Raw genomic sequence first — 26,876 nt, forward strand, 5'->3', positions numbered from 1 at the left:
CGGCCGACGGTACTGGAGGTGAACGACGAATCCGATGCTCTAAAGATCAACACACCATAGGTACCTGGAATGTAAGATATATGAGCCAGGGCAAATCGGATGTTGTTATTGGTGAGATGTCAAGACTAAAGATAGTCATTCTGGAGGTCAGCGAACTGAAATGGACTGGAATGGGCCACTTCACATCAGATGACCACCAGATCTACTACTGTGGACAAGAGGAACATCGAAGAAATGGAGTAGCCTTCATAATTAATAAGAAATTCGCTAAAGCAGTGCTTGGATACAACCCAAAAAATGACAGAATGATCTCAATTCGAGTGCAAGGAGAGCCTTTCAACATTACAGTGATCCAAATATATGCCCCAACCACATCTGCTGAAGAAGCAGAAGTAGATCAGTTCTATGAGGATCTGCAGGACCTACTGGATAATACACCAAAAAGAGACATTATTTTCATTACAGGAGACTGGAATGCCAAGGTGGGAAGTCAAATGACAACTGGGATTACAGGCAAGCATGGTCTGGGAGAACAAAATGAAGCAGGACGCAGGCTGATAAAATTTTGCCAGGAACACTCACTGTGTATAACGAATACTCTCTTCCAACAACCTAAAAGACGGCTTTATACATGGACCTCACCAGATGGTCAACACCAAAATCAGATTGACTTAGCATAGTGCATGGTTAACTTACATAAAATAAGCTGCCTTCAAGATGAGTGATGAGTATTGATTTTAAATATGAAATTAAGAAATCCATGAATGATAACAGTAGCAATGGTTACATTCATCCCAATTGCATCAAAATGCTAATTCATCTACTTTTGTCCTGGTAGATCTTTGAGTAGTAGCTCTCTCCAGTTTTGCTGACACTGGAGTTTTATTGCCTCTCTGGGCCCTTGCAGTATTGTTCAATCACAGTACTCATCATCCTGAAGCAGCACAACTAAAGACAATGTTAATGGAAATTGCAATTAAATAATACTTTCAGGACCATGTATAACTCCCCCCTCCTGCCATGAGCATATGATATCACTTGAAATGAAACAAAGATCTCATTGGCCCAAGCCTTGAGCTGTTTTTTCACTGATTTGAATTCTTACATATGAATTCTTACAATTAATAACCACATATAAGTTAGAGCTTTCCCAGCTTAGCTGTTATAGTGAACTACAGTTTGTTGCAAAAAAGAAAATGCGATAGTCAATCAAGGGCCCAGTAAAAAATGTACCTATCACCTAATGACACACAGTAATTTGATGTATTTGAACCTTCAAGTTCAAAAACAAGAGGGGGAATTCCATTGTAGACAAGGCCCAATATAGTTGTCCCTATCACAAGCAACTTTAAGTCCCTTTGGGGAGAGAGGCAGGTTATAAATAAAGTGTTGCTGTTATTATTATTGTTGTCCTTTAATTATATTTTCATACAGTTTAATACAGGAGAAGTTAGACATGCAAAGCACCAAAGGAAACGGAAGTGTTCACACAAAATTAGTTACAACTCTAAGCAAGTAGCTGTCTGTGCAAAAGTACTGGGGAAAAACAGAGGTGAGAACCCTCGTGTCTAACTACTGTTGTCCACATGCCTCAAAACCAGAGGCATCTTAAGTTGCAAATGAAAAAGCAACTCAACACATGGGATGGCTTTGCGACTTTTCACTCACAAATGGGACTGTGGTAGGAGATTTCACTGTCTTTTTTTAGCAGCTTCTGGGAAAGTTGGCAAAATGCAGTTGACAAGCGAAATCAACTATGGGAACTGCTTGTGTCCTGAAGGTCGATCTTGCCCAAGGCTGAAAAAATGCTTGCAAATTCCAAAGACTCCAATGAAAAGACATAAATTGCATACAGGTTAAGATGGAGGCCTGATTGAACCCCTATTGTTTTTCAAGTCACTGTACATACTTGGAAATATTATGTCCTCCTGCATCTCTTCCGTTGGCAAGCATCAGCATCTGAGCTGAACAAGTTATCTGAATCACTGCCTGAGGAGGTAGAAGAGGATGGCTGGAGCGAGCCACAGTTCATGCTCAGCACCCAGCCAAGTTTGTTGTGCAGAATGTGCTTGAGTCCTGGGGGAAGAGGCAACACCTGTAAAGTGTCAACGTAATCAGGAAGTAGCTGGCGCAGGCGGTAACAACAGAGGTACTGCAGGGAGGTGCGGGTGGCACAGGAGCGGATGACTTTCATGCTGCTCTTGGCTGCGGTCGAACACACCATGGGGAAGTATCTCTTGTTTTGTAACTGAGTGGCAGCCACTCCTGTTTGCAGATATCAAAAAGTAGGCCAATGTTTATTAACACTTAATCACAGAAAAGGAAAAAGATTAGATTGCAACACATGCAATCAGTTTCTGGCCTTGATGTCCTATAGCAGATGTCCCCAAACTGTGGCCCTCCAGCTGTTTTGGCCTCCACCTCCCAGTATTCCTGACCATTGAACAAGCTGGCTAGGTTTCTACGAGTTCAAGCCCAAACAGCTGGAGGGCTGCAGCTTGAGGATGCCTGTTCTATGACATTCTATTATCATTAACTATTAATCACACTAGTGGTAACAATGGCAATGGGAGCCTAACAACAAAACACCTTAGACCAGGCATGGTCAAATTCCAGTCCTCCAGGTGTTTTGGACTTCAACTCCCACAATTCCTAACAGCCTCAGGCCCTTTCCTTTTTCTCCTCAGCTATTGAGGGGGAAACGGAAGGGGCCTGAGGCAGTTAGGAATTGTGGGAGTCCAAAACACCTGGAGGACCGGAGTTTGCCCATGCCTGCCTTAGACTGCCTATGTCAAACTCAAGGCCTGTGGGTCAAGCTGATGGGAGTTGTGATACAGGAACATCTCGAAGGCTGCAGTCTTTTCTGTTCAGTCAGGACAGTGGCGTTTGGATTGAGATACAAGGCTTGTGGGTGTGATATCTGACTTTAAATGTTCTTTAACCTTTTCCAAACTTCCGAGCTACAAGGCCCTTTGAGTTGCAATTCCCATCGTCTCCAGTCTGCATGGTTGATAATCAAAAGGAATGGGAGTTGTCATTCGATAATATCCGGGGACCCCAACTGAATAAAAACTAAAGAACACTGACTACTACTTAAGAAAAAAAAGTGGATTCTCTATGGATTCTCTGTCCATGGATTCAACGTCCCTTTGAAGGCAACCATAAGGCTGATGTGGCCTTTGATGAAAATGAGTCTGACACCACTGCCTTAGACCAAGATATAATCTAACCCACCCGGCCTGTTCCTCAACAAAACTAAAACTTTGGAATTTCTTATTCTATTCCTTGTGCTGTTATGGCAGGACTGGGCAAGCCCATTCAGTCTGTTAGTTGCTGGATATTATCTTTTACAGACATGTTTATCCCTTTTTGCATCTATAACTTTTAATTTTTCTTTTCCTGATCCCAGGTTATTCCCTGCCCAACCTGTATATCTGTGAGTTCCAGTTTGTGGACATAGTTACATCTATTGGGCAAGATTCATCAGAACCATCCTGGAGGCTGAACTCTAAGGGATTTATCCTCTGGTTTGCCTACCACTTAGTGGCTGGTCTGGGAGCAACCCTGAACTCATAACATCAGTTTGCTCTGCCTTTTAGTTTTACACATCACCAATAATAATAATAATAATAATAATAATAATAATAATAATAATAATAATAATAATACCCCTATTTCACCATTGTGTGCTTTTGTAAGCCTCCCCAAGTCCCTACAGGAGATGATGGCAGGGTATATATATATTTATTTATTTATTTTATAAATAAAAGATGATTATTATTAAAATCTTATGTCTGGTCTCTTTATCCCTGTGGATGGGCAGCAAACTCTCGATCTTACCTATACATTTCCTGTTTTTAAAGAAAGTCAGAGTCCCATGCCACGTGTCCAGGTGCACTCCGATGATGGAGCCTTGACCAAACCTTGTTGAGAAATTGTTTCTGACTCCCTTGTGATGGAGGAGCCCTAGAACACAAAGGGCAGACACAGTTACAACACGTGCAATAGATTAATCTTGCCCTCCTATATATTCCTAGATTAAAAGGAACACCTCAGAGATTATTCAAACTCCATGCCAAGTGTAAGTGCAGGAATGCATGATGTGATAACAGTATCATGGGGTGTTCAGTGTCCCCCCCCCCCCCCGCCCCCCAATGCTGCTGGTTCCATTTCAAAACGTCAAAATCTGCTATCCCGAACAATCACAACCATTGATTCTGGCCTTGATCTTTGAAGCAATAGAGAATATCTGTTGCCTATTTTGCATAACAGCTTTTCTATTTTTTTGAAAATACTACATTTTGCTTTTATTTTATTTTTTATAGTTGAGATGTAGGGATCTTTTTCATACCTTAGGTATAAAAAAAACTTACCTTTGAGAAAATTTAACAACAAGATTCCCCATTTCTCTCCAAATAATTCTAGCCTTTGTCCTCATGCTAGCACCTTTTCCCAAAATGGCTATTGTGATGGAACTGTATAAGTCCAAGCTCCTTTTGTTAGGCTGCCTCACCCACAGTTTGAGAATAGTCACTTTTCTGTTTGTTTTATGAGTGGAACTTAAGAAAACCCTTCATGGTTTGGATAAATAAGTTTGCCTGCCCTTTTTGCCCGGGGAAAAAAGAGAGCCATCTTTAGTTTAGGGTTATTACCACCAGGGAATCTTGGAACAAAACATGTTTGTAGTTAGTTCCAGGCTTGGACAAGCCATTTCAAGCCAATAACTAACTAACTAACTAATCTGGGAACTCATCTGGCTATACTGGCCTACCTCTGGTCAGTGACAGTCTGTGGAGTTTCCAGTGCCTTCAGCAAAGTACCAGACCTGCTCTCTCAACTTCCAGCATGATCATGTTGGGCATTGGGCATTCCAGAGGCCCCTCTACCACAGAAAGTGAGCAAGGCAATCTTTCATCTGCCCTTCTTTTCTGGAATCATCCATGACTAGCAACTTCAAGAACAACCAGTTATCTTCAAACTTTAAGTATGGACAGGCCCGTAGCCAGGATTTCGTTTCGGGGGGGGGGGGGGGGGGGGCTAAAAAATTTTCAGGGGGGGTTTCGGGGGGGGGCTGAGTTTCGGGGGGGGGGCTGATTCTGAGTGAAAGAGGGTCTAGCCTAGCAAACCTTTTGTATCATTACCCCAATACCCCCATACATATGGGATATATTGACAATGGTGATCAAATCATGATATTAATAAACATAACCGTTTAAATAATGCAGTAGTAAGGCCTTTTCGCGAACCACCATGAGAATTTCGGGGGGGGGGCTGAAGCCCCCCGAGCGCCCCCCCCCCCCCCCTGGCTACATGCCTGAGTATGGACTTTGTTGCGGGGAAATCAAGATAGTGCCTGGATGGAGATAGGCCCAGGACCAATCAATACATTGTTATCATTTCTTGAAAGCAATAGTGTGGACATTAATTCTGTGGGGTTCATTGTTCAAACAGGCAGGCAATCCTGCATCCCCAAGCTGATAAAAGTCGGGACACATTAACGCTAAAGACATTTAAAGCAGCTCGGGTGCAACAGCACAGCTATGTCATGTCATCTCTTAATTCCTCTACCCCTACCTTAAAACTGATTTTTTAATCAAAAATTTTGCTTCTTGAACCAACATTTGAGTATATTTTCAGCCTTGACTCCATTTTCCCTGCTTTGAGAACTTCTAGTCATTTTTTTCCCCTTTAACCTTCATCAGGGTAACAATGTACCACTGAGTACTTTATAAATGGTAATTCATAACGAATTAGCATTTATAAACGAAGTACATAACGAAGTAAATAACTGATATTAGCATTGTGAGACAGTCACACCACACTTTTATTTCTGAAGTGTAATGGCAGAAAAATACAGGAAATATTGTACCCATAAATTTGAAACTAGACAAAATAGTTTTTCCAATTTTTGTCAAACAATAATGCCACAGAAATACCTCTTAATTCTATGCAAACAATGCTCATGAATATTAAACGAATACTCTCAATGGTGTATTGACAGATATTTATTTATTTATTTATTGCATTTATATACTGCCCCTCTCAGCCCAGAGGCGACTTGGAGCTGTTAACAGTAGGCAACAAGTCGATGCCGAAACAAGTGCTTTCTTTGATCCAAGAAGAGATACATAGAAATAACAGGATGTATACATTTTGAACAAGGTAGCCTGTTTGTGTGTAGATGGGGCCTTAAACTTGAAGGATAGCAGTAATTCCTTTCCAAGTTCCTGCTTTTTACAAAGAAAATAGTAATATCACTTTGCAATTGCAACTACACAGGGCATCATGCTCCTTTGTTTAGTCATAAAACATCACTACAATGCATTTAAATGCGTTCAGTTAAGCACTTTCTGAACAAGGGAGTTTTTCATATTAATGTTAGAGAAAGATTAATCACATTTCAAGTACCATCATAAACTATTATTTCATAACATTCTGCTCAAAAATTCAGCTACAAACCACTAAAGAAACAACATTCATGATTAATCACACACATTCTCTGTGTATCAGCAAGCCATCATATGCTGCTTTTGCTCTAGCAATTTCTCTACTGCAATTACCTGTATAAGAGAGGCCCCAGCTGTCTTCATCTTTACCCAGCAGGCTGCAAAACGTGTGCCGATACTTGTCCAAATTGACATCAGATGTCCCAATTCCCACCATCTAGTGAATAGCCAGTAGAAAGCGGAATGGAGGAGCAGAGACAGAAAGGAAGATATGAAATCATGGAGTAAACAATGCATATTCTCAAGAACCACAAATTCTGTTCCAATGCGACAAAAGATTTTTTTTTTTTACAATCAAGGTTCTTGGGACTTATCCAATACTCCTGTACACAGTTTCATTTATACTCATTGTATACATTTATACTGATCTTTTTCTAAAATAAAGTTGCATTTTGATTAGTTCAGATTATTAAAATGTTGATATAAAAAGTTCAGGCTGGCGACTGTGTCCAGAAAGTTCATGCAATATAGGCAGTTTTGTTACTGGTTTTCTTCCATGGTTTGAATTAAGCGGTCAGGATGTCACTTTGATATGTTATATTGAGCCATATTATTTTCATTTCATGAAAGATCATAAAGTCACTTTGACGGAGTAAGATTATCTTATTGCCATGTGAAATCTGAGCAAAAAAGATGTTATCTAAGATGGCAATGAAGAAGAAAAAGTGATCTCTAATGTAGTTTTGGGTCCAAACTATCTTCGAGACCACATCCCCTTCTACGAACCAACGCAGGCAATAAGATCTGCTGGGGAGGCCCTTCTCACTGTCTCAAGCATGATTGGTGGGGATGAGAGAGAGGGTCTTCTCAGTGTTGGCTCCCCGGCTCTGAAATACCCTCCCTAAAGAAATTGGATTAACCTCCTCTCTTCAGATCTTCTGGGTGAGTCTAAAAACATGGTTCTTCAGACAGTCCTTTGATCCTGAGTAATCCATGGCCAATGTGATGAATTATTGATAGTACTGACCCGCACTTTGATTGATTGTTTTGACAGATACCCAGCCGCAAGTTCCACTGCATTTTAGGAATTTTCTAATTTTCTAATTTCTATAATTTTATGAATGAGATTTTTATGCACAGTTTATTATGTCATTGTATTTATACTTATGTATTGTTGTCTGCATGTGGCACTTGAGAGTGCTTCTGTGATCTGCCCTGAGTTCCTTTGGGGAGATGGTGGCGGGGTACAAATAAAGATGATTATGATGATGATTAGTTTCCAAATAAATACCACTACAATCAAAATATACAGTCAGTCCTCCATTTCCACAGTCCTGCCTTAGCACTTGCCCATATACAAACATAAAGGGACATACCATGCTCAGTTATTCAGCACTCACATGGAAGCAACGTTTGTAGAACACTTATACTGCTATGGGAGGAGCAGACATAGTTTAACATTCATGAAACAATGCAGAGGTTAATGTTCTTATGCAGATCATGCCTAGCTATTCTTAATGCTAAGTATAAATAGCCATATCGAGAACAGAAACAGATGTGATAAAAGTGTTGGGGGAATGCGTATGTGTCATATAGCCCTCCACATCTTCTTAAATAATAACTTTTATTTCTTGCCCACCTCTCCTCACAGCTCAAGACAGGTTACAACATTGCTAAAACACATTAATCCAAAAACATTCTTTAAAATACACATATTAAAACGTATTTCCACAAAATACATATTAAAATACACAAAACAAAGATTAAACATAAGACTCAAGTTTAAAATTTATCATTACAACTGTCTGGGTAAACCTGCAGGAAGCATTGCCCTCCTACAATTTATAGCATTGGCTAGATAAAACAGTGAAGTTCAAAAGTATCTTGAGAGCTATTGGATTCCCACTTCCAGAACTAAGCCATTAAAATGTAGAGCTATGGATGACACGAAATATGCCATTTGATTAAGCTGCTTGCTTGACACATCTATCCATCTCCAATCAACATACCATATCAGTGCCATAAACTGGTGAGGTCATCTTGATTTCCCAAAAGTGCTGCCCCTCTGCCAGTTCCTTGCTCCCTCGGATGGCGGCAGTGCCACAGCTGTAGTCCATGTGGAAATTCACCTTGCGGCTGTCACAGGTCAACAGCGTTGCGGTTGATTTGTTCAGATCATCCCACACCCAGTCAAAATCTGAGGAAGAGTCAACAGGGATTCATTATGAGCCCCCAAAGAAGTCTGTAGACACTAACACAGAGATTCTCGTTATAAAACCTTCCAAAACAAGCATATGTTTCCTGCAAGGGTGACAAAATGTGTAGGGGGGAAAAGAAAGTGGTAAACAGTCCTATTTTAAGTTAGGAGAAATGAGTATTTCTTAAGTTAAACAATAAAGTTGCAATCTGCTTTTGTGTGTGTGTGTGTGTGTGTGTGTGTGTGTCAGGAGCGACCTGAGAAACTGCAAGTCGCTTCTAGTGTGAGAGAATTGGCTGTCTGCAAGGATGTTGCCCAGGGGACGTCCGGATGATTTCTGATGTTTTATCATCCTTGTGGGAGGCTTCTCTCATGTCCCCAGTTGACCACTATAGAAATGGCTATATAATTGGAAGCAGCTTGCGTCTCATCCACGCTCCAGCCTTGCCTCGCCTTGTTCAGTTTGCATTCGCTTTCTGGCTTTGAGTCAACTTACCAGGGAGAAGCGCTGGGTGTCCCCTCCCGCCAGGCAATCAGGGGCGGCATTCCAAAAAAACAGGCACAAAGGAAAATATAGACAGGCTCTGCTTAAAGGGGCCACGTGCATTTTTCCTCTTCTTCCTGAAGTAGCTGAATTCAAACTGAATTAATTCTACAGTGCACTGGGTTGCCGTGAGTTTTTGAGAAGCATTCTCTCCTGACGTTTTGCCTGCACCTATGGCAGGCATCCTCAAAGGTCAGTTGGAAACTAGGCAAGTGGGGTTTATATACTTGCGGAATATCCAGGGTGGGCCAAGGAACTCTTGTCTGTTGGAATCAAGAGTGAATATTTCAATTGGCAACCTTGATTAGCATTGAATTGCCTTGCAGCTTCAAAGCCTGGCTCCTCCCAGCCTGTAGGAAGCAGGTGTTAGCAGGTGTTAGCTGGCCCTGATTGGAGGCTGTGCCTGCATCCCTTTAAGGGCCGGCAAGGAGGCCTCCCCAGGAAGCTGTGCCTGCAGGAAGTGGGAGACAGCCCAGTGGGTGCCCTTTTACACAGCCGTATTCTGGGTTATACGGCTGTGTGGAAGGGCCGCTAGGCCCCCTGCACACATCTCTATAGCCCAGAAAATCAAGGCAGAAAACCCCACAATATCTGCTTTGAGCTGGGTTATCTGAGTCCACACTTCCATATATTCCAGTTCAAAGCAGATATTGTGGGATTTTCTGCCTTGATATTCTGGGTTATACGGCTGTGTGGAAGAGCACCCAGGCCCCCTCCACACATCTCTATATCCCAGAAAATCAAGGCAGAAAACCCCACAATACCTGCTTTGAACTGGCAAGGGAAGCTACACCGCACTTCCTGTTCTCGTGTGCAGCCTTTGCCGTTTCCATTGCTTGCCAGGCCTGACTGGCAGCATGAGGCAAGTGAGGGGATTGGGCCTTGCAAGCGGCGAGGGGCTTTGCGCAAAGCCTAGCTGCACAGTGCAGCCTCCCTTGCCTGGCTTGCATGATGGGCAGCGTGAGGTAGGTAAGTTGCACTGCGCGGTCTGGCCTTGCGCAAAGCCCCTTGCCGCTTGCAAGGCCCAATCCCCTCACTTGCCTCGTGCTGACAGTCGGGCCTGGCAAGCAATGGAAGCGGTGAGGGCTTTGCATGACTGGCAGCGCGAGACAAGTGAGGGGATTGGGCCTTGTTAGGGGCTTCGCAAAAGGCCAAGCTGCGCAGTGCAGCCTCCCTTGCCCGGCTGACACAAGGGTCCGGCCCTCCAACGGTCTGAGGGACAGTAATCTGGCCCCCTGTTGAAAAGGTTTGGGGACCCCTGAGCTAGACGCTACTATTCTCTATGAGTTCATGGTCACTTGCTTTACCTAAACCCAGTCAAGAACTAGACTGAAACTGCATATTCAGTTTAACCAGTAAAATAGCATTGACTTGATTTCTAGTCTCCAGAGTAAGAACTGGAGAACATCCAAATCTTTGCATTTTAAGTGTGAAGTGTTTACTTCACAGCATCAATCATGTTCTAAGCGGAAACTCCAAACAAGAACCAATCATCATACACTTTTCAAGTTTCTTTTCCCTGCATATCTCTGCTACCTTGAAGACAAATATCTAAGACATCCATAGCTCATCAACAACACAGAAGGAGAGATTGGGGAACTTCCTTACATTCATCTTCCTCCCCACACTGACAATCCATGATCCGGTGGATGGCATGCGGGTTAGGGCAATACGGAGCTTCATTTTGGTTCTCACAGTTGCAGTAAGACTCTCCAGTCACAGGGATAGCCGTGGGTATCAAAGGCAACAGAGGGGGGAACTCTGGCTCTGAATCAGAATCACTGTGCTGTGGAAGGAAAGAAAAATAATAGTCAGCTGTTTCTCCAATGAATGATCACAGCCTCACTAAAAGGCCTTCAGGAAAGTTTGCATTACATTTCCAAGGGTTCTCAGTATAAATATTATTTTGAAATTGTTTTTTACATTTACATGCACCTCCTTCTGTTGGCACTGTTCACTCTGACTAGCCCTGTCAATCAGCCTACGGGGGACTTATAGTTCAGTGCTTCCCAGGATTAGTCATGAGGAGTGATTCCAGACAATAAAAAGGTGGCTCTGTGACCACTTTGTCATACAAATTATATTTTGACTGAAAAGGAGACAGAAAGCCAATGCTGTGGAGTCAAGCCGATGAAACATCCATAACAATGCTGAGGGGTTTTTTTAAAATCATAGCTATAAATAATTATTTTATAAAGATATAAAACCCCAAAAAGTAACAAAAATAATACTGACTTACACAATTAGTAGGTAGCTACAAATTACAGTGCAATTCCTGTACCTGCGGAATCAGTACTTGTTGTTTCACCTTTCCATATCTGAGAAAACATGTCCTCTTTACGAATTTTCTACATCCTCCAGGTAATTCTATGGCATGCTTCCACCGGAAGTTGCCACAGAGTTGCCCTGAAGCAAACAGCAAATTTCAAGAAAGGAATTTTGTAGGTTCCCCACCCCAATTATTATCCACAGTTTTTGTTTAGACAATAAGTTCAGGGATATATATCCTATGGGGAGAGGTTGTACTATAAATTAAATAAATGGGGACTAGATGCTGCCTGCAAACCATGTACAGCTGGCCCTCCACATTTGTAGGTGCGGCATTTAATCTAATTCTAATTTAATCTAATTAATCTAAAGATCTAATTCAAATGCCAGAAAGGAGGAAATCATGAAATTGAACAAAATCTGTCTACTAGTGTTATAAAACTCTAATATCAGAACAGTAAATAAAGAACAACACTCAAAAAGCAGGGGAATTCCGGACAAGAATATTTGCTGGTTTGCAGATTTCATTGATAGTTGGCAACTGAAATCACCACTACTCAGCTTTTAGGTAAAGCACAGCAGCAGCTTCTCCCTTCATCTCCTTGCTATATAAAAAAGGCTTGTCCTGTCACTGGAGATATTTGTGGATTTTCCACATTGGCAGTTGCCCTGCATCCAACCCTTGGACCAACTGCATTATCCACTCCTGACCAAGCATAGCAATATACATTCATTAAATTTGTCACATATTATGTCTTAAACTAGTGCTTAATTAAATAAACATTTTCCAGTTGCTGGACAAATGTGCTGAGCAGCCCTAAGACTTCTTACTAGGAGTACATCTAACATTCTCCCAGGCAAAAATCTGAAGTGGTTACAAACTTGTGGTCCTCCAGGTGTTTTGGACTGGCTAAGGTTTCTGGAAGTTGGAAGCCCAAAAATCTGGAGGAAGGGCCACAAATTTGATATCTCTGTACTAGCGGTTTACTCAACAATAAAAATATCCAAACAATAGGTCTTTAGACAGCAGTTTTGCACTATCCTACCTGTCCATCAGAATCATATGACCAACCATGAGGTCCGGATGGCAATGCTGGTGCCCGTGAATCTCCATCTCGGCGTACGCCACTTAGGACGTAGTGCCAGGCTCTGCTGTTGTGCATACGTCGAGCCATGGTGCCTCTGAAGAGGTAACCTGGAAGGCAAACCAAGATGGGCCATTTTAAAAGATAACCATCAGTCAACCTTTTCTTGCTTATCCCGGATTTTTGTAAGACAGGATTTCATGTGCACAATTAGGAAACATCAGCAACAGGCAAACTATTGTACAATTGGACCCTCTCTTATGATTCTCATTCCATCTGTGTAAGATCTAAATGATTCTTTTTTTTTTAATGATTTTTATTAAGTATTTTATAAAACAAAACAACGAAAGAGGGGGAACAATGAAAAGGAGATAGAAAAGTAGGAAAAGAAAAGAGAAAGAGAGAAAAAGAAAAAAAAACACAAACAAAAACAAAACAAAAAAGAAAACTAAACTAACCTAAACTATTCTAAAATGACTTCCACTCCAACATCAGGATCTTTTCCGTCAACTTCTTTTACTCTTGTATATTCTTATCCTCTAATATTTTTCTAAATTTCTTTTCATAGTCATAAAAAGAAGTCCAATCTGTTCTCTTTAGCGGTTTCCCGGTATTTCTTCTCATTAAAAATGTCAATTCATCCATGTCTCTAATTTCTTTTACTTTCTCCAACCATTCTTCAGCAGTAGGTATCTGTTCATTTTTCCAAAATTTGGCATAAATAATTCTTGCCGCAGTAGTAAAGTATGTAAGTAGTTTATCTTCATTTTCCTCCACTTTAAGATCAGAGTCCGTAAATCCTAGTAAATAATATTCAGGTTTCTTTTTAAAACTTCTCTTCAATATCTTTTGTATTTCTTCATGTATAGATGCCCAGAACTTAATTGTTTCTTTACACGTCCACCACATGTGGAAGAATGTGCCCGTTTGTTCTCCACATTTCCAACACTTATCTGAGACATTTGGGTACATATGGCTTAGTTTATTCGGAGTCAAATACCATCTATAGAACATTTTATACCAGTTTTCCTTCAAGTCCATGGCATAAGTATATTTCAACTTTTTATTCCACATTTGTTCCCATTCTCTAAATTGAATGGGCCTTCTTAAATTTTCGGCCCATTTAATCATACAATTTTTAACTTGCTCCTTTTCCGTTTGCCATTGGATCAATTTATTATAAAGAATTGTGACTACCTTCTTCTCAATTTTTAAAACTTTGTCCCATGTGTTTTCTTCCCAGTCAAATCCAATTTTTTGATCTTGTTTGAAGTGCTCTTTAATTTGAAGGTAATGTAACCAAGTTATATTTCCAAACATGTTCTTAAGTTGTTCAAACGATTTAATCTTCGTTTCCCCTTTCAACAAAATGTCTTTGTATCTTGGCCAAATCCTCCATCCTAAGAGTCTTCTTTGGTGGGCCTCCATCGCCGAGACCCAAAGAGGTGTAGCTTTATAAAAGAGGGCTTTGTATCTTAACCATGTCCTCAATAGGGAGGCTCGCACGAAATGGTTCCCAAAGTTTTTTTCCTTAGATTCTCTATTATACCACACATAAGCGTGCCAGCCTACCCTCAAATCATGGCCCTCTAAGTTTAAGCACTTTTCCTTGTTCAGATTCATCCAATCTCTTATCCATGATAGAGCACAAGCCTCATGATAGGTTTTCAAGTCTGGGAGTCCCAGACCTCCTCTCGTTTTTTTATCAATTAGATTTATGTAATTTATTCTTGGCCTTTTCCCTTTCCAAATAAACTTAAGTAGGTCTTTCTTCCATTTTTTAAATAAGGTTTGATTTCTTATTACCGGTATATTTTGGAATAGGAATATAAGTCTTGGAAGAACATTCATCTTTATTAACGATATTCTACCCAGGAGTGATAGATTCAGGTAGTTCCATTTTTGTAAGTCCTTTTGAATTTTATTCCAAACTATTTCGTAGTTATTCTTCAGGAGTTGACAATTTCTCGCGGTGATCCAGACTCCTAAGTATTTAATTTTCTTTACACTCTCTATCCCCAGTTGTTGTTGAATCTTTATTTGTCTCTCCTTTTTCACATTTTTGAATAATAGTTTTGTTTTCTTCATATTCATTTTGAATCCAGCCACTTTTCCAAATTCCTCTATTTTCGTTATCCAATATTGTAGGTTTTTATCTGGATCTTCAATTGTTCCTAATAAATCATCTGCAAACGCCCGTATTTTATATTCGAATTTGCCGATTTTCGTTCCTTTTATATTTTCATCTTCTCTAATTTTCTTCATTAGGATCTCCATAGCCATTATAAAAATCAATGGGGATAATGGGCATCCTTGTCTAGTGCCCTTCGCAATTTCAAATTCTTATGTCAATTGTCCATTTATTTTCACTTTGGCTTTTTGATAATTATAAATAGCATTAATTGCGTTGTTAAATTTTTCTCCCATATCCAATTCTTGTATTAATATCTTGAAGAAATCCCAATTTAAATTGTCAAAAGCTTTCTCGGCATCTATTGCTAAAATGGCGAATTCTTTTTGATGATTTATCTCGTAATATTCCAAAATATCGAGGACGTTGCGGATATTTTCTTTCATATGTCTATTTAGGAGGAAGCCCGTTTGCTCTTCTCCAATCCATTTATTAAGAAACACTTTTAGCCTTGTGGCCATGATATTTGCAAATATTTTATAATCCGTATTTAAAAGAGAGATCGGCCTGTAGTTTTTAAGATCTAAATGATTCTAAGTCATTCTGTTTCCCAAATCATCATAACAAGAATTTGTTTTTGTAAGTTTACTTTCAGACAACAATTCTCTTAGTTGTCAAGCAAATTTTATCATCAAATGATCACAGTTCTTGCTCCCATTGCTTAGTAATTTTAACATATACAGTTGGGTTTTTCTTAAAATAGACAGACCTAGAAGGATGAAGCCACAATGCTGTCCAAGTCAATGGGCATTTACTATCCAGCAATCCAAGTTGCAGTTCTGCTAGTATTACACTAGTATTACATAAGAAACAGCAGGATTGAGACAATGTGATTAAGGCTACTTGGCCCAATGATCAAATAACAAGGCGGCTCAGCAAGTTAACAGCTGAGCTGCTCTATGAGGAAAGAGATGTGACAAACACACTTTGCAATTTTGGAAGAGCCTATAACCAGGCCAGTTTGGGATCGAAAGCACAAATTGAAAGCAAGTCGTACCCAAGAACTGACACATAGGTGCCGAACCTATGGCCCTCCAGCTGTTAACCTCTGGTACCGCCACTGGTATAACCAACAGTAATCATCTAGACTTAAGGGAATTACTGTCCAAAATATCTGGGAAGTGAGAGAGGAGACACCCAATATTTTTCCTTGCACAGAGAGAATGGGTTTACTTTCCGCTTCCCATCTTTGAGATGAGCCTTATAGAGACCAGAAGTGCACATCTTCAGAAAAAGAACATGCATTAAAACATTCTTCTTCAAGCAATGCAATCTATATATATAAAAATGTGGACATCGTCGTGAGTGGCTTAAAAATGAAAAAAATACAGGAGCAAATATCACCAAATTTGGCCTTGAAATGCCTCATACCCCAAGGTATGACCAACAATCATAAAATGTAAAAAAAACACTGTAAACAACTTACTAATCCTTAATAAAAGGAGAAGACATCACAGCGTATGCGTCCAAGCCGCTCTGAGCGAACGCGAGGACAAGGAGGGGAAGACATGCGGCTTCTCGCACCCTCTGAATGTTCAGAGCAGCCAACGGCCTCTCTCGCACTCAGTAACAGCTGCCCTAACCTCCCCACTTCACACCGAGGTCTTCCCAAATCTTTTGGCTACCAAGGTACAGGAGACTTATTGTGGTAAAAAAATCTGAGGGACTACAGATTGGGAAACCCCTTCCTTCCAGCTGCCAAATCCCCCATTCCCCCCTCCTCTTTCTCCTGGGTCGTTCTTGCCCAGGATTTAAAGAGGATTGAAAAGGACATGCTGGAGGAAACCTGGGAAGGGAGAAGAGAAGAGAGAGCTATATTTACTGTCTCTTTCCCTTCCCCTTCCCTTCTTCCTTCTTTCCTCCCTTTCTTCCTTCCTTCCAGCTGGGAAATCTCCCACTCCCCCCTCCTCTTTCTCTTGGAGTCATTCTTACCCAGGATTTAAAAAGAATTTGAATATTACTGAATATTCCCTTCCTTCCTTCCTTCCTTTCTTCAAGCTGACAAATCTCACGTTCCCCTGCTCCTCTTTCTCCGGAGGTTGTGCTTGACCAAAGGGAAGGAAAGGGAAGATACAGTAATTACAGCTCCCTCTTCCCTTCCATTTTTCTTCTCCCAAGGTTTCCTCTGACATCTCATTTCCAATCTCAAGCTTTTCTTTTTGGAAAATAAATCTGGTTCCCCACTTCCCTTTACCTTCTGATCAGGTTCTCCGACCAAGAACAACCCCAGGAAAAAGAGGAGGAGGGATTTCCTAGCTGGATAAACTACATAAACTTCCCAGTGTCCAGTAACCTGGCTGCCTCTCATCCCTGCCCACTTCCCTTTAGGAATCCCCTCAGGGAGATGCCTCCACTTGGGAACCAGAGCTAGGTGGGAGGGATTCCATGTGTGCCATGTGTGTGTGTGTGTGTGTATGCTCACACACACACATCTCTAGACATATATAGAACACACCTTTATGTTCACACACATACCTGTAGATATATGCCACAGCAATGTGTGGCCAGGTACAGCTAGTATTATATACAACTCATACAGTCTCAGGAAAGAACACTAGTATAACACTGTTAGGAGATAAAGAAAGGAATGTGCACAATCCAGCCCACAGGATAGGACTAATTAATATCCCTGTGGTATGAGAGCATTAGATATACACAGCATATTCATCATCAAGGCATCTCAAGTTATCCCCTGCTCAATATGCTACCATATTCATGCCTGTTGGGCACAATTATTTATTTCCTGGATATTCATAGTCAGCTGATAGCTCTGGGGCACTAATTGAGTAGCACTAATTTTGCATTGAGTAGCACTAATTTTGATAACCTAATTTAGTTCTGATGTTTTCTTCATTTTCTATTTTTTTAAGGGGGCGGGGGGGGGGGGGGGATAGTGCTTGTTAGTTTTAGTTGGCAGGCCTGGGGAAAGTATTGGGATATTATGGGGTTATTTTTGTATCATGTTTCTGGTTTCTTATTGTAATGTCCTTGTTTGTTGTTTTTCATTTTTAATTTGTTATGAAAATTTAATAAACATTAATTAAAAAAACAGATAACCTGATTCAAGTTCTGACACCTGTAGTTTTGCAATGAATTCAGAACATTTTTTTCTGTTACAGTAAATTTACACTATTCTATCAAACACATTTGCCTCAATTATGGTGGGTTCTGGCAGAGGAAAAGGGGAAACACAAATAAAAGATGCCTGTACCTCTCACCGTCTGTAAACTACAAAGTAACAAAATGCAAACACATTTCTAAAAAGAAACAGTCACATGTACAGAGGATTTACACTTAACACATAACAAAACCAACAATCTTTACCCCGGCTTTTTGAACACATCATCTGTCCATCATCTCCTAAATGAAGTAGCCAAGGAGAACATAAAAAACACCTAATTGGCAGAGATATGTAATACTGCAGAAGCCAGGATCAGAATCCAAAGTGACTAACAGATTAGAGAACTGGGCCAAAAGTAACAAAATGAATTTCAACAAAGAGAAATGTACTACATTTTGCCAATAAAAATGAATGGCACAGATATAGGATGAATGACAAATGGCTTGAGGACACGGGAAAGGGATCTAGACCACAAACTGAAAATGAATCAACAGTGCGATGCGACAGTTTAAGAAGCCAATGTAAGTGTAGGCTGAATAAGTAGGAGTCTAGGGTTGAAATCGAGGGAAGTCATAGGCCCCATCTACACTGCCATATAAAATCCAGATTATCTACTTTAAACTGGGTTATACTGCAGTGTAGACTCATAATCCAGTTCAAAGCAGATAATGTGGATAATCTGGATTATATGACAGCGTAGAAGGGGTCTCAGCCATGTTCCCACTCTAGACTGATTTGCCAAGTCCTCATCCGGAACATGTGTCCATTTCTGGGCCCAGAAAGAGATTGTCAAGATGGAAGATGATCAGAGAAGGGCAACCTAAACAGTCAAAGGTTCATAAGCCAAGCTGAGGGAACTGGAGATGTTCAGCTGAAAAAAAGAAGGCTGAGGCCCCTTCTACACTGCTATATAATCGAGATTATCAAAGCAGATAATCCACATTATCTACTTTGAACTGAATTAAATGAGTCTATAATGCCAAATAATCCAGTTCAAATCAGATAATTTGGATTTTATATGGCAGTGTAGAAGGGGCCTGAGAGAATCCATGTTTAAAGGATTTCACATTGAGCAGGAAGGGGCAAGGCTTGTTTTCTGTACTTTGAAGGCTAGGGGCACAAATCGTGTGTGAGGGGGAGATTCCACCTAGACCAGTGTTTCTCAACCTGTGGGTCCCCAGGTGTTTTGCCAGTTTACCAGCTGTTAGGATTTCTAGGAGTTGAAAGCCAAAACATCTGAAGAACCATAGGCTCAAAACAACTGACGTAGACATTAGGAAAAACTTGGGTATGTTTAGCCTGGAGGAAGTTAAGAAAATGACATGCTAGCCAGATCAACTACACCCAAGAGTATTGAAGGAACTAGCGGAAGTCATTTCGGAACCATTGGCAACCATCTTTGAGAGTTCTTGGAGAACGGGAGAAGTTCCAGCAGATTGGAGGAGGGCTAATGTGGTCCCAATCTTCAAGAAGGGAAAAAAGGATGACCCAAACAACTACCGTCCGGTCAGCCTCACGTCGATACCGGGCAAGATTCTGGAAAAGATTGTTAAGGAAGCGGTCTGCAAACACTTAGAAACAAATGCAGTCATCGCTAATAGTCAACATGGATTTATCAAAAACAAGTCATGCCAGACTAATCTGATCTCTTTCTTCGATAGAGCTACAAGCTGGGTAGATGCGGGGAATGCCGTGGATGTAGCGTACCTGGATTTCAGTAAGGCCTTCGACAAGGTCCCCCATGACCTTCTGGCAAGGAAACTAGTCCACGGTGGGCTAGGCAAAACTACGGTGAGGTGGATCTGGAATTGGTTAAGTGGACGAACACAGAGAGTGCTCACTAATGCTTCCTCTTCATCTTGGAAAGAAGTGACAAGTGGAGTGCCGCAGGGTTCCGTCCTGGGCCCGGTCCTGTTCAACATCTTTATTAATGACTTAGATGAAGGGCTAGAAGGCATGATCATCAAGTTTGCAGACGACACCAAATTGGGAGGGATAGCCAATAGTCCAGAGGACAGGAGCAGAATTCAAAACGATCTTGATAGATTAGAGAGATGGGCCAAAACTAACAAAATGAAGTTCAACAGTGACAAATGTAAGATACTCCACTTTGGCAGAAAAAAATGAAATGCAAAGATACAGAATGGGTGACGCCTGGCTCGAGAGCAGTACGTGTGAAAAAGATCTTGGAGTCCTCGTGGACAACAAGTTAAACATGAGCCTACAATGTGATGTGGCGGCAAAAAAAGCCAATGGGATTTTGGCCTGCATCAATAGGAGCATAGTGTCTAGATCTAAGGAAGACATGCTACCCCTCTATTCTGCTTTGGTTAGACCACATCTGGAATATTGTGTCCAATTCTGGGCACCACAATTCAAGAGAGATATTGACAAGCTGGAATGTGTCCAGAGGAGGGCGACTAAAATGATCAAGGGTCTGGAGAACAAGCCCTATGAGGAGCGGCTTAGGGAACTGGGCATGTTTAGCCTGAAGAAGAGAAGGCTGAGAGGAGATATGATAGCCATGTATAAATATGTGAGAGGAAGCCACAGGGAGGAGGGAGCAAGCTTGTTTTCTGCTTCCTTGGAGACTAGGACGCGGAACAATGGCTTCAAACTACAAGAGAGGAGATTCCATCTGAACATTAGGAAGAACTTCCTGACTGTGAGAGCCGTTCAGCAGTGGAACTCTCTGCCCCGGAGTGTGGTGGAGGCTCCTTCTTTGGAAGCTTTTAAGCAGAGGCTGGATGGCCATTTGTCAGGGGTGATTTGAATGCAATATTCCTGCTTCTTGGCAGGGGGTTGGACTGGATGGCCCATGAGGTCTCTTCCAACTCTATGATTCTATGATTCTATGATAAGGTGTCATATGGAGGAGGGAGTAAAGTAGGAAAACAGATTCCACATAAACATGAGGAAGAACTTCCCGAGGGGGAAGAACTGTTCAACAGTTGGTATTTCCTTTGCTGAGGGATTTAAAGCAGAGGCTGGACAGCCATCTGTCAGTAGGGATTGGATGATGTCTTCAAGTCTGAAAGAAGATGGTTTGACTAGATAGGACATTCCATTTTTAAAAAACCTTTTATTAGATGTATGAGGGAGTGTGGGCCCCTGGCCACTGCTAGGCCTTTATGGGAAGAATAATATTCTACCAGAAAATAATCTAGTGTGGTGAATTTATTGTTTCTCGGGGGAAAATATGTGGGGGAATCAACTCTCTCCTAAATTCTTGTTCACTTCCCTAATATTCCATTTTTTAAAATTTATACTGGGATCAGCTACAAGGTCACCTGTTCCCACTTTATTTTTATGTTTGAAGAAATCCAGACCCAAGTCCCCTCCAATTATTATGTACCCTTCTGCCTCCTTGTCAATTTTCTTAAGGGTTTTATTCATTAATCTTTTTTTGCTTCTGATTTGGGCCATAAACACTGTTTATTGAGATTTTAACTATTAACCTTCCCCCTTATCATTACGAACCCTAACCTCTGCATCCCTTATTATTTTCCCTATCTCCAAATTTAGGTTGTTTTTAATAAGGATAGACATTCTGTGAGATTTGTTCGAGCCCCTGGATTTTATCTGAGTTTCCCACTTTTTTAAAATTAAGAAATTTTGTACTAGCCTTCCTTCTGTGTGTTTCCTGAAGAGGAGCGTGCAGATCTGATATTGATCTAGCAGTTTTTATGGGGTTTTTAAAAAATTCATAATGAACCAATATCATTTGAGTTGACTGACAATATGTTTAATTCTCCCATCTATGGGCATTCCAACTTTATTATCTATGAGAGGCTAGGTGGCCATCTGTTGAAAGGGATTATATAGTGCCTTTCTGCCTAGAAGAAGAAGGTTGGACTGAAGGGCCCTTCCAATGCTATAATTTTATGAAACTAGGCAGACATCTGTCAGAAGGACTTGGGCTGTGCATTACTGACGGTTGGACTGGAGGGAGTCCTGGGAGTCTCTTTCAATGCTATATGTAATTCTATGAGGCTGGGTGGCCATCTGTTGGGAGGGATCAGATGGTGTCTTCCTTAATGGCAAAAGAGGGTTAGACTGGATGGCCTTTGGGGGTCTTTTCCAATGCTATATGTAATTCTATGGGTGGCCATCTCTCAAGAGGGCTTTGATTGTGCCTTACTACCTAGAAGAATGCGTTGGACTGGAGAGCCTTTGGGGGTATCTTCCTTAAGGGCAGAAGGGGTGGACTTTGTGTAATTCTATGAGGCTGGATGGCCATCTGTTGGGAGGGCTTGGGTTGTGCCTTCCTGCCTGGAAGAAGGGGGTTGGACTGGATAGGGCAGGGGTCCTCAAACTTTTTAAACAGAGGGTCAGGTCATAGTCCCTCAAACGGTTGGGAGACCGGATTATAATTTGAAAAAACCACAAATGAATTCCTATGCACACTGCACATATTTTATTTGTAGTGCAAAAAACACTTTAAAACAATACAATAATTAAAATGAAGAACAATTTCAACAAATATAAGCAATAGCATTTCAATGGGAAGTGTGGCCTGCTTTTGACTGATGAGATAGGATTGTTGTTGTTGTGGTGTGCTTTCAAGTCGCTTCAGACTTAGGTTGACCCTGAGCGAGGGCCGGGTAAATGACCTTGGAGGTCCGTATCCGGCCCCCGGGCCTTAGTTTGAGGACCCCAGGATAGGGAATTCCAACTTTTATGATCTATGACAGCCTGGACGAGAATGCTTGGATGGTATTTCCCTTTATGGCATCTGTCAGGAGGAATCAGATGGTATCTTCCTTAATGGCAGAAGGGGTTGGACTGGATGGCCTTTGGGAATCCCTTTCAATGCTATATATAATTCTATGAGGATAGGAGGCCATCTGTTGGGACGGATCGGATGGTGCCTAACTGCCTGGAGGAAGGTTGGTCTTTGGGGACTTTTCCGGTGCTATATGTAATTCCATGAAGCTAAATGGCCATCTGTCGGGAGGGATCGGGTGATGCTATCCTTAGTGACAGAAGGGGGTTGGACTGGATGGCCTGTGGGTGTCTGTTCCCATTCTAGCACTCTAGGGCACTATTCTGATTCCTCCATTCAACCCAACCGCCTATCTCATTTGCTTCAGGCCTAAGAATCAAAGTACAGCTATTATTATTATTATTATTATTATTATTATTATTATGACTGTGCTTACGAATTTATCTCTCCATAGGGAGGCCCAAATCTACAATCATGAAAAGGGGATTAATGCAAAAGCAGAAAACCTCCCATATTTACACGGCCTACTTGGCGAGACTTCCAGGCAGGCTTCAAGGCCGCAGAGGCTCTCTCCTCTTTCCTCACGCAGGATCCCGATGTATTCTTCCGCCGCCTATTGGTCGTCACCGCCACCTCCTTCCTGCGTCACTCCTCCTCGCCATCCCGGCCTTTTCGCTCCGCCCCTTGACTTGTTCCTCCCCTCAATGGCTCGCGGAGGAACCGAGTCCCGCCTTTCTTACGTCCCGAAAGCAAAAAAAAAAAAAAAAAAAAGGAAAACATGCCCTCGCGACGACCTCATCGCCTTCGCACTGGATCATTCAGCGGTAGGCGGCGCCTCCTTTATGGCCGCTGATTAGAACGGGAAACACCACTAAGGTAAACGAAAAAAAAAAAAAAAAGGAAGCGGCAGGAAGTTCAGTGATGCAACATGGAGAAAGGAAAAGAAGGTGAGTGGGTGGCTAATTGACGCTCATAGGGCCTTTCAGAGGATGCTTTCCCACTCACATCCGAGACACTTCACCTAGAAACAGCCAAGACAGTGGCATCACAGTCCTTTCACCTAGAAACAGCCAAGACAATGACATCCCTAGAGTCACTTCACCTAGCAACAGAAAAGACAGTGGCATCACAGTCACTTCACCTAGAAACAGCCAAGACAGTGGCATCACTGTCACTTCACCTAGAAACAGAAAAGACAGTGGCATCACAGTCCTTTCACCTAGAAACAGCCAAGACAGTGACATCATAGAGTCACTTCACCTAGCAACAGCCAAGACAGTGGCATCACTGTCACTTCACCTAGAAACAGCCAAGACAGTGGCATCACAGTCACTCCACCTAGAAACAGCCAAGACAGTGGCATCACAGTCCTTTCATCTAGAAACAGCCAAGACAGTGACATAATAGAGTCACTTCACCTAGCAACAGCCAAGACAGTGGCGTCACAGAGGGGCATCACAGTCACTTCACCTAGAAACAGACAAGACAGTGGCATCATAGAGACACTTCACCTAGAAACAGCCAAGACAGTGGCATCACAGTCCTTTCACCTAGAAACAGACAAGACAATGACATCCATAGAGTCACTTCACCTAGCAACAGCCAAGACAGTGGCATCACTGTCACTTCACCTAGAAACAGACAAGACAGTGGCATCACAGTCACTTCACCTAGAAACAGCCAAAACAGTGGCGTCACAGAGGGGCATCATAGAGACACTTCACCTAGAAACAGACAAGACAGTGGCATCACAGTCACTTCACCTAGAAACAGCCAAGACAGTGGCATCACAGAGGGGCATCATAGAGTCACTTCACCTAGAAACAGCCAAGACAGTGGCATCACAGTCACTACACCTAGAAACAGCCAAGACAATGACATCACAGAGTCACTTCACCTAGAAAGAGCCAAGACAGTGGCATCACTGTCACTTCACCTAGAAACAGACAAGACAGTGGCATCACAGAGTCACTTCACCTAGAAACAGCCAAGACAATGACATCATAGAGTCACTTCACCTAGCAACAGCCAAGACAGTGGCATCCCTGTCACTTCACCTAGAAACAGACAAGACAGTGGCGTCACAGAGGGGCATCATAGAGACACTTCACCTAGAAACAGCCAAGACAGTGGCATCACAGTCCTTTCACCTAGAAACAGCCAAGACAATGACATCCATAGAGTCACTTCACCTAGCAACAGACAAGACAGTGGCATCACTGTCACTTCACCTAGAAACAGACAAGACAGTGGCATCACAGTCACTTCACCTAGAAACAGCCAAAACAGTGGCGTTACAGAGGAGCATCATAGAGGCACTTCACCTAGAAACAGACAAGACAGTGGCATCACAGTCACTTCACCTAGAAACAGCCAAGACAGTGGCATCACAGAGGGGCATCATAGAGTCACTTCACCTAGAAACAGACAAGACAGTGGCATAACAGTCACTTCACCTAGAAACAGCCAAGACAGTGGCATCACAGTCCTTTCACCTAGAAACAGACAAGACAATGACATCACAGAGTCACTTCACCTAGCAACAGCCAAGACAGTGGCATCACTGTCACTTCACCTAGAAACAGACAAGACAGTGGCATCACAGTCACTTCACCTAGAAACAGCCAAGACAGTGGCATCACAGAGGGGCATCATAGAGTCACTTCACCTAGAAACAGACAAGACAGTGGCATCACAGTCACTTCACCTAGAAACAGCCAAGACAGTGGCATCACAGAGGGGCATCATAGAGTCACTTCACCTAGAAACAGACAAGACAGTGGCATCACAGTCACTTCACCTAGAAACAGCCAAGACAGTGGCATCACAGTCCTTTCACCTAGAAACAGACAAGACAGTGGCATCACAGAGTCACTTCACCTAGAAACAGCCAAGACAGTGGCATCACAGAGGGGCATCATAGAGACACTTCACCAAGCAACAGCCAAGACTTTGGCATCACTGTCACTTCACCTAGAAACAGACAAGACAGTGGCATCACAGTCACTTCAACTAGAAACAAGCTTACCTCTCCGAACGCATCTCCACCTATGAACCGACGAGGACGTTAAGATCGTCCGGGGAGGCCCTGCTCTCGGTCCCGCCTGCGTCGCAGGCGCGGCTGGCGGGAACGAGGGACAGGGCCTTATCGGTGGTGGCCCCTCGGCTATGGAATGCCCTACCCGCAGACATCAGGCAGGCCCCTTCATTGCTGGAGTTCCGGAGGAAGGTCAAGACGTGGCTCTATGAACAGGCGTTTGGTCAACAACGCAACTGAACTCATGAAGACGGTATGAATGAACAAAGGAATGGTAGAAGGATTTTGAGAACAGAATCTGATTTTTACTGAGCCGTTGATGACTACGTTGTTTGTCTTGTATTGTCTGTCGTTTATGTTGTGTTTTAACTAATTGTTACTGTTATATAAATTGCATTGTAAACCGAATTGAGTCGCCGAATTAGGTTGAAAAACGCGGTATAAAAATAAAGTAAATAAATAAATAAGACAGTGGCGTCACAGAGGGGCATCATAGAGTCACTTCACCTAGAAACAGACAAGACAGTGGCATCACGGTCACTTCACCTAGAAACAGACAAGACAGTGGCATCACAGAGGGGCATCACAGAGTCACTTCACCTAGAAACAGCCAAGACAATGATATCACAGAGTCACTTCACCTAGCAACAGCCAAGACAGTGGCATCACTGTCACTTCACCTAGAATCAGACAAGACAGTGGCATCACAGAGTCACTTCACCTAGAAACAGCCAAGACAGTGGCATCACAGAGGGGCATCATAGAGACACTTCACCTAGAAACAGCCAAGACAGTGGCATCATAAGAGTCACTTCACCAAGCAACAGCCAAGACTGTGGCATCACTGTCACTTCACCTAGAAACAGCCAAGACAGTGGCATCACAGTCCTTTCACCTAGAAACAGACAAGACAATGACATCACAGAGTCACTTCACCTAGCAACAGCCAAGACAGTGGCATCACTGTCACTTCACCTAGAATCAGACAAGACAGTGGCATCACAGAGTCACTTCACCTAGAAACAGCCAAGACAGTGGCATCACAGAGGGGCATTATAGAGACACTTCACCTAGAAACAGCCAAGACAGTGGCATCATAAGAGTCACTTCACCAAGCAACAGCCAAGACTGTGGCATCACTGTCACTTCACCTAGAAACAGACAAGACAGTGGCATCACAGTCACTTCAACTAGAAACAAGCTTACCTCTCCGAACGCATCTCCACCTATGAACCGACGAGGACGTTAAGATCGTTCGGGG

At 42.2% G+C, this 26,876-nt stretch overlaps 1 protein-coding gene across 3 annotated transcripts; it reads right to left on the reverse strand.

Annotated features, from left to right (window-relative positions):
• Positions 1-1,395: 1,395 nt before the first annotated feature.
• LOC137095338 (SPRY domain-containing SOCS box protein 3-like) lies at positions 1,396-23,288 on the reverse strand. 3 transcript variants are annotated; one of them, XM_067461871.1, is made up of 7 exons: positions 23,107-23,288; positions 12,502-12,650; positions 10,796-10,973; positions 8,456-8,643; positions 6,561-6,663; positions 3,841-3,966; positions 1,396-2,265 (listed from the first exon to the last, which is right to left on the reverse strand). In XM_067461871.1, exons 2-7 carry the CDS (start codon positions 12,628-12,630, stop codon positions 1,919-1,921), a joined length of 1,071 nt encoding a protein of 356 aa, XP_067317972.1. In that variant the 5' UTR covers positions 12,631-12,650; positions 23,107-23,288; the 3' UTR covers positions 1,396-1,918. The 3 variants fall into 3 exon arrangements, with proteins under 3 accessions (XP_067317972.1, XP_067317971.1, XP_067317973.1); XM_067461870.1 differs by having other exon boundaries at positions 23,098-23,287; XM_067461872.1 differs by lacking the exon at positions 23,107-23,288 and adding an exon at positions 16,158-17,579.
• Between the last annotated feature and the right edge of the window lie 3,588 nt (positions 23,289-26,876).

The sequence above is a fragment of the Anolis sagrei genome, chromosome Y (assembly GCF_037176765.1).
Source record: "Anolis sagrei isolate rAnoSag1 chromosome Y, rAnoSag1.mat, whole genome shotgun sequence".
Classification (NCBI taxonomy): domain Eukaryota; kingdom Metazoa; phylum Chordata; class Lepidosauria; order Squamata; family Dactyloidae; genus Anolis; species Anolis sagrei.

Coding starts and splice junctions, on each gene's coding strand:
- LOC137095338 (XM_067461871.1), bottom strand. CDS start 12,630: ATGGCTCGACGTATGCACAACAGCAGAGCCTGGCACTACGTCCTAAGT. Junction 8,644..10,795: donor GTGTGGGGAGGAAGATGAAT/GTAAGGAAGTTC, acceptor ACTCTTCCTCAG/ATTTTGACTGGGTGTGGGAT. Junction 2,266..3,840: donor TAAAAACAGGAAATGTATAG/GTAAGATCGAGA, acceptor ATCTGCAAACAG/GAGTGGCTGCCACTCAGTTA.